Source organism: Ornithorhynchus anatinus, chromosome 4 (assembly GCF_004115215.2).
Source record: "Ornithorhynchus anatinus isolate Pmale09 chromosome 4, mOrnAna1.pri.v4, whole genome shotgun sequence".
Taxonomy (NCBI): Eukaryota; Metazoa; Chordata; class Mammalia; order Monotremata; family Ornithorhynchidae; genus Ornithorhynchus; species Ornithorhynchus anatinus.
The window spans coordinates 31,810,006-31,825,276 of NC_041731.1; the positions used below are offsets into that span (position 1 = coordinate 31,810,006).

Consider the following 15,271-nt stretch of genomic DNA (forward strand, 5'->3'; position numbering starts at 1 on the left):
TCTTTCCCGCCCCTGCTCTCTACACCTCTCCCCCTTCGGCCTCCAGTGGGGCTGAAGGGGGCGGGGTCAACCATCGTTTCGGCCAATCAGGGAGGCCCCTCCTTCCATCTCCGCCAATCAGAGGCCGAGATTCCGTGTTGGCGCTTCTCTTTCTCTCTCGCTGTCGCCCCCCCCGCCTCCTCGGGCCGTCCAATCAGAGGGCTCGCTTTGGCCTCCCCCTCCCAGCCTCCTCGAGCCGCCCAATCAGAGGGCTCGCTTCGGCCTTTCCCCCCACCCGGCCTCCTCGGGCCGTCCAATCAGAGGGCTCCATTCGCCCCCCTGCCGCCTGCCTAGTCTCCTTCCAGGTCCGCCGGCGGAGGAGGGCATCGGTATTCTCCAAAGGGAGCGGCCGTAGTCTTCGGCGGCCTCCCGGGCCGGGCGCTGCGCAGGGAGCGTAGCGGGCGCAGTCGGCGTAGGGAGGGGGTTGCCGTGGAGAGAAGAAGCGGGGGAGCCGGGAGGAAGGACCGGTCCTGCCCCGTTCCACCCCGGGAGGTCTGACCGACCCAGCGCATCGGGCCCCGAGCCGACCGGTCCCGCCGGCCAGAAGAGGAGGGACGGAGCGTGGGGGGCAGGCCGCAGCGTGGGGGGCAGGCCGCAGCTCGGGCTGACCTTTGACCCCCTGCCCCTCGGCGGCCCCGGCAGCAGGACCGCCGCTCGGCTGGACCGGGCCGCAGCTCCGTCGGGCCGTCCCCGCAGGTCGGGAGCAGGAGGAGGAGCCGTGGGGAATGGGCCGGCCCCCGTCGCTCTGATTCCTCCCTCGGGCTGACAGCAGAGGCCCAAGCCGTCCCCCATGAGGACGGCCCGAGGGCGCGACATCCAAGCCCCGGCCGGGGTGCAGGCTCGGGAGAGCGGCTGGACGCGGGGCGAGGGTCCCTCCGGGGGCTAGACCACCCACCGACCTCCCTTCGCACCTTCTCCTGCCGACGGTCCCCTCCAATCTGGGGGCCGGGTGGGCTCGGGCTCCTGCAGGCCTGGGAGCCTCGGTTCTGGACGGAGATGCGAGGACGGTCCCCCCGCCCCTCCTCCTCCCCTCCTCTCCTTGGGCAAACGCTGACCTCCCCCCGGGATCCGGCCTCCAGACACTCAACGGAACTGGACGTCTGAACTTCAAGCCGAGGGCTTTCCGACCCTGAGACTCCTCTCTCCCCTCTGCCCATTTTGGGGGTCCACCGCCCCTCCCCGCTACTCATTTTGCCCCCGTCCATGCGTCTGGGTTGACCGGCTTAAGCCCCCCCTCCCCCCCCCCGCCTCCCCTACTGGGCTTTTTTAGGGAGCGGGGAGGTGGAGGGAGTTTTTGTGGTTTTTTTAAATTATTATTATTTCGGTCGTCGTGGCTTACCTTTTGGCCCTGAGCGTTAGGGCTTCGTCTCAGGGAATCTGCCCATGGCTTTCTTGATGAAGAAGAAGAAATTTAAATTTCAGACCGTTTTTACCTTGGAAGAGCTGACCGCCGTCCCCTTCGTCAACGGGGTGCTGTTCTGCAAAGTGAGGCTGCTGGATGGCGGGGATTTTGTCAGCCTGTCCTCCAGGTAGGAACTTCGGCGGCCCCTTCTTCCTTCTCCGGGCCCCCATCCGAAGCCACGCATCGGCTCTGGCAGCTTCTTCCACATGATGGGGGCGGAAGGGGACCCCGGCTTCAAAGGGACCCCCCCCCCCCCCTCCGATGGCCTTGAAGGCCTGCATGTAAAAGGCAGCGGTCGGGGGAGGGGGTCGTGTGTGTGTGTGTGGCCTGCAATCAGAAGAGGGTCGGGGTCTCCGGGAATGTGTATCAGTGCTAGTCGCAGTTTGGGACAGGTTTTTTTTAAAGCCCGGATTGCGCTTTTAGAAAGATTGAGCGCGCTCCTTGCGGGAGTTGTCCCCAGGCTCCTCGAGCCCTGAGCCCCACCGCACTTATGTACATATCAGACATTTATTTATTTGTGTTGATGTCTGTCCCGTCCCCCCCCCCCCCCGCCCTCCGGCTGTAAGATCGTTGCGGGCCGGGAATGTGTCTGTTTATTGTTGTGCTGTACTCTCCCAAGCGCTTAGTACAGGACTCTGCACCCAGTAAGCGCGCAGTAAATACGATTGAATGAATGAACGAACTCGAGAGCAAAATGTTCTGAGCAGTTTTAACAAGCTGGAGGCAGTCCCAACCTAGGATCTGCTGCTTTGCTGCTGCTCATTCTCCTTCCCCTGCCCCCTTCCCCTATGTAGCACTTAAAACAGTGCTAAGCACCCAAGGGTGATGATGCTGTAATGGGTAGAGAACGGGCCTGGGAATCGGAAGGACCTAGGTTCTAATACCAGCTCTGCCACATGTCTGCTGTGTGACCTTGGGAAGTCACTTCACTTCTCTGTGCCTCAGTTATCTGTAAAACGGGGATTAAGAGTGTGAGCCCCATCTGGCACAGGGACTGTGTCCAACCTGATTAACTTGTGTCCACCCCAGCACTTAGTACAGGGCCTAGCATATAGTAAGTGCTTAACAAATACTGTGGCTATTATTATTATTATTATTATCACCGGGGGGAGGGCATTTCCACTGTTGAGAGCTCTGCAGACTTTCATTGTCCTTTCCGTAATTCTAATCTCCGAGATGGCCAGATGACTGCCTCTCCTATGGACCGGGAAAGGGAGCAGTTATGTAATTAATAGTGAGCCCTCCTATGGCACAACCTCCCGAAACCTCACCAACTGCTCTCCTGAGCAGTGAGTTAGTAGCCTTCAATTACGAGCTGGGAGGCCGAGGGGGTGAAGGGCCAAATACAGATCCAAGAAAGAATGGGGATCTGAGCTCCTACCCCATCTCTCATCCCCACCCCCGCCCCTTTTCCATTCGCTTCGAATTTAGTTTCTTCATCGGCTTGAAATGGCTTGCTTTGCATTGCAAATGGCCATAGAAAAAGACAGTTGCTGGGAGTCAAAAAGCTTATCTCGTTGAAGGGCCGGGCTTCCCACCTGTACATCACCTATTAGGACAGGCCGCGAAATCGAAGCCGGGTTAAAGCTCTTTTAAAGATGTGGCAAAGAGGTGCTAAGAACTCGATCTTGTAATCTTGCCTTTTCCCCCATCCCGTTCTCTTCCTAAGAGCCTGTATTGCCCAACTCCTTGGCTAACTCTTGTCCTCCTCGGAGGCTGTCTCTGCTGGCACCGAAACCACCTCTCGGGTACTGAGTCCGATCGGGGGAGCAAACCGAAGAAGAGCAGCCCTAAAGTCTGTTGTTCTGCTGGCTGGGCGGCGATTCATTCTCCCCAAAGAATAGGGGCCTTCTGCTTCGCAGTGGAAACCCTTTCTGTGCACAGAACGGCCTTCACGAGGCTCGTCCAGATTTTACAGGGTGGAAAAGATTTGCACATCGGGAGGGGAATGACTGTCCGTCTCTCTCTCTGTAGCCACGCTTGCAGCAAAGTCAGATTGGGAAGATTGAATCCTATCATAAAACTCTTTTCCTTGTAATCCCCCCGCCCCCCTTTGTATCCCGGTTTGGTGGAAGCCGCTTATCTGAGGAATTTGAGTCGCTCGGATGGGGCCGAGGAGGAAGAAGGAAGTTTTAACCCTGTGGTCTCTGCTTCAGTTGCCCTGGGAGCCAGGTGGGGTGATCTCTTGCTTGCGTGGCCCCAGGGTTGAGTCAGGTGGAGGGGACGGTGGGGGGCCGGGGAGCGGCAAGATGGGTGAAGGCTTTGATGCCCCTGAAGCCTTTGATGCCCCCGAAGCCTGGCTGGCAGGTTGCAGGATGCGGGCAGAGCTGCTGGTATTTGGTGCTGTTTGCCAGCCCTATGGTCTGCCTGGCCCTGGTTGCTCAGCAGGCGATGTGGTGCCGATCGCAGGACGTGTTCTAGCAGAGCAGTTGGCCGTCGTTTCAACCAAGCCCGGGGTGTCGCCCCAACTGCCTAGGCCATTCGCCAGGCTGGCGGTGAAGGAGCAGGTGGGGTAGGTGGCCACAGGAGGCTACTCCAGCCCTCCCTTACCTGCCTGGCAGGGCAGACGTGTGTGTCAACCGCCCAGCCTCACGTGGAAAGTTACCAGTCTTGGCGGACTCGCTTGGGATTCACCTTTTTCTGACCTTTCTGTCTGCCACCAGCAGTGATGGATTCCCAAGAACCATCTGGGATCTCGGGCAGTTCTGCACCAAAGTCTTGCTCTGATCTCACAGCTTTCCTTTGCGCTAACCTCCCAGCAGCAGAGGAAGATGGAGGAAAGCTGGGGAATTAATTGAGCAGATTTTCCTGTAGCTGGGGAAATCTGGGCTCAGGGAATAGCTGGGTGGGCTAGAGTTGGATTTAACACAGGAAGGAGTGTATCGGGAAAGGTGTGTCTTCTGCAAACCAAGCAAATCATCATGGTATTTATTAAGCGCCATAGCACCGTGCTAAGCGCTGGGGTAGTAGGTACAGGAGAATCAGATCAGACACTGTCCCTGTCCCACGCGTGGGCTCTAAATGAAGGCTAGAATCAATCAGTCCATCAATCGATGGTATTTATTGAGTGCTCCGTGGCTTGTCAGCTGTGTGACTGTGGGCAAGTCACTTAACTTCTCTGTGCCTCAATTACCTCATCTGTAAAATGAGGATTAAAACTGTGAGCCCCATGTGGGACATTCTGATCAGCTTGTATCTCCCCGGCACTTATAACAGTGCTTTGCACATAGTAAGCGCTTAACAAACACCACCATTACTATTATTAAGTGCAGAGCCCTATTCTAAGCATTTGGGAGCATCCGACACAATTGAGTCAGGAGAACGGGTGTCTTCTCACTGTATTACAGAGGAGAAAACTGGAGCACAGGGAAGATCACTCAGCTGGCAAGTGGCAGAGCTGAGATTAGAACCCAGGTCCTCTGACTCTTTCCATTAGGCCATCGTATTCCCAGCAATGCTGCTTGGCAAGCAGAAAACACAGCAAGGCAGGATCCTGGCACTCTTGGCTGCTCGAAAGTGGGTGGGAACATTTTGAACATTCTTAGGTTCGGGGTAATCACCTGCAAATGCCCGGTGAATTTTCTCTGAGAAAAAAAATGAGGCTGAATCACAAGTAGCTCCCTCCTCCCCTGCTAATAACCCTCCTGGGACAGTTTTCAGGCGGCACTTAGGGATCCTGAATTCTCAGTGCATGTCCACCCAATTTCCTATCAGACTTTGAGACAATTAAGCTGAACCCAGGGCTGCACTGCAGGACCTCTCTACCTGTCTCTCTTCCCCTCCTCTTTCCCCTGTAGTCCTTTAATTCTCTGTGTCTCTCATTTTCCCTCGGCGCCTCTCTGTGTTTCTGTTTCTCCCTCTCTGTTTCTCTGTCTCTGTCTCTTTTGGTCTGTTTGGTTCCATGAAAGCCCCCTGGGTAAAGGCTTTCTTATCTGACCCAATTTGAGCTAGAACAGGTGGCTGTTCCATCCTGCACTTTTCTCAGAAAGGTGAAGCAGTCGTGTCTTTGGGAAATGACTCCCTGGGGCTCATAATAGGGAGTCCGGTTGCAGCAAGTCCTGGAGGTTAACAAGAGTAACCCCCTTTTCCGTAATCTATAGGGGGAGCTGATTTAAATCTCCTCAAGCAGAAAATTCCATATTTTGTAGTTTCACCGTCCTTTACCCATGTGAGGATGATGTCATCCTCAGAACTATGAGTGGGAAGGTGGAAAGCTGGAGTTGAGCATCTGTGCCAGGAGCTAGAGCCTGGGCCTGGGAATCAGAGGACCGAGGTTCTGCTGTGTGACCTTGGCCGAGTCCCTTAACTTCTTTGGGCCTAAATTACCTCGTCTGTGAGATGGGGATTCAGAATGTGAGCATGGCATAGTGAATTAGAGCACAGGCTTAATAAATACCAATCCTTCCTGTGTTGTGCAGGTGGTTCCAGAGTTAGGGGAGAGACTGCTCTGACTCTCCTGTCACATCCAAAGTCAAGCCCAGAGTCTGCAAATTTTGAGAAGCAGCATGGCTTAATGATAGAGCCCGGGCCCGGGAGTCAGAAGGTCCTGGGTTCTAATCCCAGCTCTGGCACTTGTCTGCTGAGTGACCTTGGGCAAGTCACTTCACTTCTCTGTTCCTCAGTTACCTCATCTGTAACATGGGGATTAAGGCTTCGAGCCCTTTGTGGGACAGGGACTGTGTCCAACATGATTAACTTATATCAGCCGCAGCACTTAGTATCGTGCCTGGCACATAGTAAGCGCTTAACAAATGCCAAAAAAAAAAAAGCAAGTCAGCAGTTTCTCTAGCTGACGGGAGAAACCCAGGGAGTACCCCAGCTCCAAAGAACGCGTTGCAGTGCTTAACAAGTCTTTACCACATTAAGGATCCCCAACATCCTGGAGAGAGGTTTCAGCTCTCAGCTGATCTGACTGGGCTGCACCCCTTTGACCAGTGGCCTCTGGCAAGAAGCCATTTACCCACACACCAGGGTTGAGTCACAATTGGTGCCTGATGAGTAAAAAAGAATGTGAATATTATTTTGTTTCCTCTAGAGAGTGCAGACTGGTTAAAACCTACTCGTGGGCTGGTCAGTTCATTGTGTTTGTTTGCAAGGGCCTGTTCAGCTCTGCAATTTGGTCTGGGTCCTTGGCCTCTTTTGTAAATTAAGGTCTGTTCGCCCTACTAATTTCCAATCACAGCCTCTCTGGGGACAGGGAGGAGAAGGCTTATCTGTATGTGGTCAACTCACAGGGTCCTGGCAGCAAGAAAGACCATTAATACTAATTGTGGTATTTGTTAAGCATTTACTGTATGTGTCGGGCACTGTACAAAGTGTGGGGGTAGATAAGAGTTTATCAGGCTGGATGCAGTCCCTGTCCCACATAGGGCTCACAGTCTCAATCCCATTTTACAGATGAGGTAAATGAGGCACAGAGAAATGAAGTGACTTGCCCAAGGTCATAGAGCAGACAAGTGGCAGAGCCAGGATTAGAACCCATGACCCTCTGATTCCCAGGCCCATGCTTTATCCACTACACCATTGGGTATTGTTAAGTGCTTACTACGTGCCGAGCACTGTTTTAAATGCTGGGGTAGGTATAAGTTGATCAGTTGGGACACAGTCCCTGTCTCACATGGGGCTCACAATCTTAATCTCCGTTATACAGATGAGGTAATTGAGGCACAGAGAAGTGAAGTGACTTGCCCCTAGTTTGCACAGCAGACATGTAATGGAGCCAAGATTAGAAAAACCCAGATCCTTCTGACTCCCATGCCTGGGCTCTTTCCACTAGGCCATGCTGCTTCTCTAGTTCTTTATATTTCCCCAGATCCCCAAAAGGGAATCCACTCTCCTCAATCACCTTAATTAGTACTGGGTGCCTGTGACATCCAAAGTAATAGTATTTAGTTTATGTAGTGTGTGTAGCATTGTACTAAGCACTGGGAATGAGCATACGTGGGAAATTGGGAATGGTTTCTGGCCCTCAAAGAGCCCCCGATTTTAGTGAAAGAAAGCAGGAAGCGGAGACAGATGACAAACTAGTAGCTTCAGCTGGGTAGACAACTGGGCCAGCTAATGACTTTAGGAGGCCAGAATCAATCAGTGGGTCGATGATAGTTATTGAGCACTCACTGTGTGCAGAGCGGTGTCCCAAGCGCTTGGAAGAGGACAGTGGTAGACCCCATCCCTGCCCTTAAAGGTCTGTAGTCTAATGGAGATGAGCGATATCATCTAGGCCTAGCCAAGCGTTAGAGGGGTCTCCTTGAACCTCATACTCACCTTAAATTGAGCCGTGGTGACCATTTTGGCAAAACCATTTTCCGGTGCTGTGTGAGGCCTAGGCCTTTAGAACCCCAGATCCTTTTCTGATATTTGATCACTAGTGCTTTAAGAGGAGGTTGGAGTCTACCTCCCTCATGCAGAAAATGGGAGCCAGGCTCAGCAGAGAAGTAACTTGGTCTAGTGGATAGAGCATGGGCCTGGGATTCAGAAGGACCCGAATTCTAATCGCGGCTCTACCTCTTGTCTGCTGTGTGACCTTTGGCAAGTCACTTCATTTCTCTGGGTCTCAGTTACCTCATCTGTAAAATGGGATTAAGATGGTGAGCCCCATGTGAGACAAGGACTGTGTCCAACCTGACTAACTTGTATCTACCCCTGCCCTTAGTATAGTGCCGAGCACATAGTCAGCATTTAACAAATACCATAAAAAAAAAATTAAATTCTGCAGGTGTCCAGGGAGCCTGACAAGAGATGCTCCAAAACTGGGTCGGATAAGCACCCTCTCTGCCAGGAAAAGGCAGCCACAGCTTAGTTTGTTTAATGGTTTAAGTGCTGACTATGTGTCAGGCACTGCTCTAAGCACTGGGATAGATACAAGCTAATCAGGTTGGACACAGTCCATGTCCCACTTGGGGCTCCCAGGCTTAATCCCCATTTTACAGTTGAGGGCACAATGAAGGGAATTGACTTAAGCACTTAGTACAGCGCTCTGCACTGTAAGCGCTCAGTAAATACGATTGAGTGAATGATTTGCTCAAGGTCACACAGCCCACAAGTGGCAGAGTCAAGATTAGAACCCAGGTCCCTCTGACTCCCAGCCTAGTGCTCTGTCCACTAGACTATGCTGCTTCTTCCCCTCGAGTGATTCAGGGCGAGTCGGCGGTGCCTCTCTCTAGGACTGTTAGATTTGAGCCGGAGCCCCAACCGAGTGTTTAGACTTGAGTCACTCACTGACTGTGGGTGAGTTGAGTGGGTATCAAAAGAGTCCGGGGCTGCATCTTGGACCCCTCTAAACCTCTGACTTTCCAGGAGGCTTTGTCCCGCTGGAGCTGACTAAACTGCTGACGCCACATCTTGTGACTATTTTTTTTCCCCCCCTTCTTCTTTCTTTGGACCGAGTCAGAGGAGAAAAGGGCATTTTTTTCCTACCCTAGGCAGTGCACAACCAGAGTAGAGAGATGAGAAGAGCAGTCTCTGCCCAAGTTTCAGTCGTCTGGGTCGGGGGCTCTGGCCAGAGAACGGGAATCCGGTGGGGAGCGGAGGGAGTTCTCCCAGACCCTCCGGCTCTGCCCCGGCTGGAAAGACCAGGCCTGCCCCGCGTTAAGCGAGCCAGCCAGACAGAGAGCTCTTTGTGCTGCCAATCCCAGCCCTCCCGCTGCAAGGGGGTCAGAGCTGGAGTTCCCAGCTATATTCCCAGGGCTAGGGGGGGCTGGGGTGGGGGTTGGGGAGGAGGGAGGAGAGGGGGTCACTCAATGCAGCTTTCTTTGGTGGCAAGTCTTCTGGGCAGAAGCCTCCTCCAAACTCCCTGCAGGGTTAAAATAACAGCAGAGGGAGAAAGAAAGGAAGAGGACCTTGCCTGAGCCTTGAAAGGAGGCTGGGGGATGAGGGGGCTGGAGCAGGGAGGGGAGGAGAAGGTGATGGAGGAGAAGCTTGGAATATGCCAACCAGGACCCGATCTTCTGCGTAGGGGGATGACCAGGCAGGGCCCAGCGTGTCGATGGGGTGCAGGGGACCCCCAGAGCTGTGGAACTGGAAACTGAACACCTCATGCTCCTCTGTTCCCAGGGTCTCTTAGCAGTCATACCCCCACCCTGCGAGCAGTCCCTGCATATTCATTCAGTTGTATTTATCGAGTGCTCACTGTGTTCAGAGCCCTGTATAAGCACTTGGGAGAGTACAGCTATATGCAGACTCAGTCCCTGCCCACCATGAACTTACAGTCTAAGGCGGGGAGACAAGCATTAATAAAAAGAAATAAATGACAGATATGTCCATAAATGCTGTGGGGCTGGGAGGGGGATAAACAAAGGGAGCAAGTCAGGGTGACGCAGAAGGGAGTGGGAGAAGAGAAAAGGAGGGCTTAGTCAGGGAAGGCCTCTTGGAGGAGATGTGCCTTCAATAAGGCTTTCAAAGCAGGGAAAATAATTGTCGGATTTGAGGAGGGAGGGTGACCCAGGCCAGAGGCAGGACATGGGCGAGTGAGCGAGATAGACGAGATGGAGGCACAGTGAGAAGGTTAGCATAAAAGGAGCAAAGTGTACAGGCAGGGTTGTAGTAGGAGAGGGGCACAATCGCCCCTTGTGACCCAATGGGACCAGGCCGGGGTCACCTGACGGGCTGCCAGTGCCGTCCCCTGGGTGCTTGGAGGGGGCGAGCTCTTCTCCGATGCCAGCAATCCTGCCAACTCCAGGGTAAGGGAGACGCTGGCCCCAAAGGCTAGGCTGGCACCCCTCCCAGTCCTGCCACGGGAGCCCTCTGGCAGAGACACAGCACTTCAGTTATCCCCGGCCCCGACAATAGACACGTTGCTCGTTCCTGGGACAGTCCAGGTGTCGGGACTCAATTGTCCTCTGGTCCTCCTTCTCCCCCTTGCCCTTCTCCTCCCCACATCTGTTGCCGAGTAGGACTCGCTTTCCACCATGGTCAGCCAGTGTCAGGAACGGCTCTCTCCGCCATCCCCAGCAGCTGGGCCCTGAATCCCATCTCAGAGACGGCTATTGAGAGGCAGCTTTCCTGAGCCACACAGGAAGATTTGTGCTCCCTGACTCTCCAGCCTTTATGACGAGCATGACGTTCTGCTCTGGCTTTTGTTTTTTGGGGTGTTTTTAGGGTATTTGTTAAGCATTTCCTATGTGTCAGGCACTGTACTAAGTGCTGGGGCAAATACAAGCTAATCAGGTTGGACACAGTCCGTGTCTCACAGGGGTCTCATGTTCTTCATCTCCACTTTACAGATAGGTAACTGAGGCAATTACTTTCCCCCACTTCAGTAAAGCCTAACTGAAGCTACATCTCCTCCAAGAGGCCTTCCCTGACCAAACCCTCCTTTCCTCTTCTTCCACTCCCTTCTGTGTCACCCAGATTCAAAGATAATGGGTGCAGAAGGGAGAGGTAGTAGGGGAAATGAGGGCTTAATCGGGGAAGGCCTCCTGGAGGTGATGGGATTTTAGTAAGGTTTTGAAAATGGTCAGAGTGATAATCTGTCATCTATGAAGGGGGAAGGAGTTCCATGCCAGAGGGAGCATGAGAAGCAACGTGGTGTAATGGACAGAGCACGGGCCTGGGAATCAGAAGGTCATGGGTTCTAATTCTGCCTCTGCCACTTGTCTGCTTTATGACCTTGGGCAAATCACCTCGCTTCCCCGGGCCTCAGTTACCTCCTCTGGAAAATGGTGATTGAGACTGTGAGCCCCACATGGGGTCAGGTAGTCTTTCCACATCATTTTGCTTGTACCCACCCCAGTGCTTAGTACAGTGTCTGGCACATAGTAAGCGCTTAACAAATACTCTCATTATTATTATTGTTATCCACACCATGTTTGCGAGGAGATTGCTTTGAATGAAGAGTTCTGAATTATGACAGGAAAACAGGATTGAGGCAAGTGGCTCCAGCTCTTGAGCCGGGGTTTTTTTGAGAGGAAGATGGTAGGGTCAGGTGTTCTCCGGAGGTGGGGAATGGAGGGAGATGAGAGAATCAGAACAGGAAGAGCCGCATCTGAAGACCGTGAGTTGTCTGAGGTTTCCAAACCACAGCGCTCAGGCCTTGATGAGTTCTCCAGTTGCCTGCTCGCCGATTCAGTTTTCTGAGGTCCCGGTTGCTAAAGGTGCACGCAACTGAAGCCACACCTCAGTCCCCATTTCCTCTTCCATCTGCCTTTTCAGTTTCAAACTGCTGATTGCCAAACGACTAACATGTCCTACAAGTGCACGGCACTAATGTTATTTGATAAGAGCGGTGGAGCCGAGACCAAAACCCAGAGGGCTAGGAGGCAGGAGACCTGGGTTCTAATCCCCGCTCTATTACTGCTGAGTGATCTTGGGCAAGTCACTTAAATTCTCTGAGCCTCAGTTTCCTCATCAGTAACATGGAGGGAAAATACCTGGACTTCCTCCCCCTTAGATTGGGGGTCCCAAATGGGACAGGGACTATGTCTGTTCTGATTGTATTGCATCTACGCCAGCACAGTGCTGGACACATGGTATGCGCATAACGAATACTACAGTTCTTATTAGGTCTCCTGGCTCCCAGTCCCCCACGCATTCCATTAGGTGCCCCCCATCCCACCTTGGATGAAGGGCTGGAGGTTGAAACCTCAGGGCTTTGTGTCCATTGTGCTTGAGAAGGACTCAGCAGTGTGATATCGTTATATTGTACTCTCCCAAGCGCTTAGTACAGTGTTCTGCACACAGTAAGCGCTCAATAAATACGATCGAGTGAATGAATGAATCAGTAGGGTCCCTTTTTTCTGAGAGGAGACTATACCCAGGGGAGAAAAACATGTTTGACCAGGTGGAGGGTCTCCCCATAAAGAATTTTGTCAAGAGTGGGGCAATAAAGACTTTTGTCAAGACGTGGGGGGAGATAACTTCTTTCCTATAGTAACACGAGCCAAGTAATTGGCCTTTGGTGTTTAGAAGTGCCACTCCTGGGTCGTTTCCCAGATTATCTCGATAACGTTCTGAAAGGTTTGCTGAATCTCAGGGGCTGGTGTGGACTTGGAGGTCATTGGGTCCATCTCCCTGCCTCCGGGCAGGACCTCACCTACCCTGACCCAGTCAGATGCAAATCTACCCTGTTTTCAGATGCAGTATGGCCTAGAGGAAAGAGCAGGGGCTTGGGAGTCAGAAGGCCAGAGTTCTAATCCCAGCTCCCCACTCTGTTGTGTCTGTTGTGTGACCTTGGGTAAGTCACTTGACTTCACTGTGCATCCGTTTCCTCAACTGTAAAGTGGAGATTCAGGACCTGGTCTTTTTATGGTATTTGTTAAGCGCTTACCATGAGTCAAGTTCCAAGAACCAGGGTAGGCATAGGTCGGTTAGGTCAGACACAGTCCCTGCCTCACAGGGGGCTCACAGTCTAAGTGGAAGGGAGAACAGGTATCAAATCCCCATTTTACAGTTGAGGAAACTGAGGCGTAGAGAAGTCAAGTCACTTCCCGAAGGTCACACAGCAAGCAGTTGGCAGAGCCGGGATTAGAACACAGGTCCTCTGACTCCCAAGACCCGTGATTTTTCTACTAGGCCACGCTGTTTCTCCTTCCTGCTCAGACTCAGTCCCATGTGGGACGGGAGCTGTCCTGATTGATTTGTATCTACCCCAATGTGTAGAACAGGGCTTGCTACATAGTAAGTGCTTAGTAAATGCCATAATTAATTATCAGAGAAAGAGATTCTCTGGCTCCATTGCATTTCCCCACTACACTCCTCTCCGCATCATTCCTCCATTGGCTAACTTCAGCCCTTCCTGTGGGACAGGTTGGCCCGCAAACAATTACTGGCCCTGTTGAGGAACCTGTGGTGCTATACAGGGAAAATCCAAAACCCTGACTTGCCCCAGCTCGATGCAGAGGTAGCAGTTTGGAGGGATTTTTTTTTTTTGAGTTTTCTTGAGGAACGTTTGCCTTGCCACTGTCTCTAGACTGTAAGCTCATTGGGGAACTTAAAATGATATGTTACTAAATTAGTCCTAATAATGTCTATCTCCCCTTCTGGACAGTAAGCTTGTTGTTGGGTAAGGAATGTGTCTTCCAACTCTTGTCTTTTACTCTCAGTTCAATTCAATCATGTTTATTGAGTGCTTACTGAATACAGAGCACATTCTAAACACTTGGGAGAGTACATAAAAACAATAAACAGACACATTCCCTGCCTACAACGAGTTAGAGTCTGGAGGGAGAAACAGACATTTATATAAATAGATTATAGATATGTGCATAAGTGCTGTGGGGCTGAGAGAGGGGGTGAATAAAGGGAGCAAGTCAGGGTGACGCAGAAGAGAGTGGGAGAAGAGCAAAGGAGGGCTTAGTCAGGGAAGGCCTTTTGTAGTAGATGTACCTTCAATAAGGCTTTGAAGGGGGAAAGTAATTATCTGGCGCTTAGTACAGTGCTCTGCACATAGTAAGCGCTCAATAAATACCACTGACTGACTGGGCAAGGAATGTGTCTGTTTATAGTTATATTGTACTCTCCCCAATGCTTAGTATGGTGCTCTGTTTTTTTTTGGTTTTTTTTGTTTTTACGTTTTTTCTGTTTGTTTTTACGAGATGTTCTTCCCCTTGACGCTGTTTAGTGCCATTGTTCTTGTCTGTCCGTCTCCCCCGATTAGACTGTAAGCCCGTCAAACGGCAGGGACTGTCTCTATCTGTTGCCGACTTGTTCATCCCAAGCGCTTAGTACAGTGCTCTGCACATAGTAAGCGCTCAATAAATACTATTGAATGAATGAATGAAAGTGCTCTGCACACAATAAGTGCTCACTAAATACGATTGACTGACTGACTCTTTCTCCACCTCTCTGCCCAAGCTCACCCCTTCCCATCCATCTCTCTAGCCTGAGCTAGGCCTTCTTGCCTGTTGCTGGATTGGGTGGTCTTCTTTTGCCTGCCTCACATTCTGAAAGCCACAATGGGGCCTCTAAAGCCCGAATGCCTTGAGGGGCCCCAAGAGGAAATGATGATAGTTTTGGGGGTCTTCCTGGTTGCTGACCGAGACTCGCTCCTCCCAGCGTCCGGCCGGGGAGAGCCCGCAAGGGTGGTTGCGACTATTTCCCCGAAGAGAAGGCCCAGAGAGGGGAAGTGGCTTATCCAGGGTCATGCAGGAAGTTGGTAATGGAAGCTGTAGCAAAAACTCAGGTGGCCCAAAAGAGGAGGCCAGAGAGCTGACTCACTGAGGCCGGGATCCCTCCCGACCGACGCTGTCCCGCAAATGGTTGATGTTTCAGGGAGTCGCCAAACAGACAGCAGGAAAAACAGGTCTGAAGGCTGAGTTTCCAGCTGAAAGGGGACATACCAGAGGCCCATGTAAGCAAGCAGGTGTGAGGAAGCCCCGGCCCCAGGGTTCCCCCAAAGGCCCACAGCTGTGGGGGAGTCCCGATGTCCAGGACATTCCAGGTATGCCATCTGAGTTAGCTGGAAATCGGGGTGTGGATGGCATCTTCCTTTCCCCTAAGAGGAAAGGGTTTCAGCTGTGGCAGGAGGGATTTTGATGGGAAATCGGCAATAATAATCATAATAATTATGGTGTTCAGTGCTTTCTATGTGTCAAGCACTGTTCTAAGCACTGAGGTAGATACAAGCTAATTAGGATGGACACGGTCCCAGTCCCACATGGGGCTCACAGTCTTAATCCCCATCTTACAGATGAGGTAACTGAAGCACCGAGAAGATAATTGACTTGTCCAAGGTCACACAGCAGTCATGTGGCCAAGCTAGGTTTAGAACCCAGGTCCTTCTGACTCTCAGACTCATGCTGTATCCACTAACAACACGATACTAGAATGTATGGCCGAGAGAAGTCTCCGTTTGAGTAATGTAGAAGCAGTCGGTCTGAAGGCAGGGCATGATTG

The 15,271-nt window shown here is 52.2% G+C and overlaps 1 protein-coding gene across 1 annotated transcript in view; it reads left to right on the plus strand.

Moving 5' to 3' along the window:
* Positions 1-401: 401 nt before the first annotated feature.
* The window catches only part of FAM102A (family with sequence similarity 102 member A), a 46,625-nt gene continuing 31,755 nt past the window's right edge, over positions 402-15,271 (plus strand). Inside the window, exon 1 of the mRNA XM_029062828.2 lies at positions 402-1,568. Within this exon, the coding sequence (XP_028918661.1) occupies positions 1,423-1,568 (146 nt within the window). The 5' untranslated portion in view covers positions 402-1,422. The remainder of the gene's footprint in view (positions 1,569-15,271) is intronic.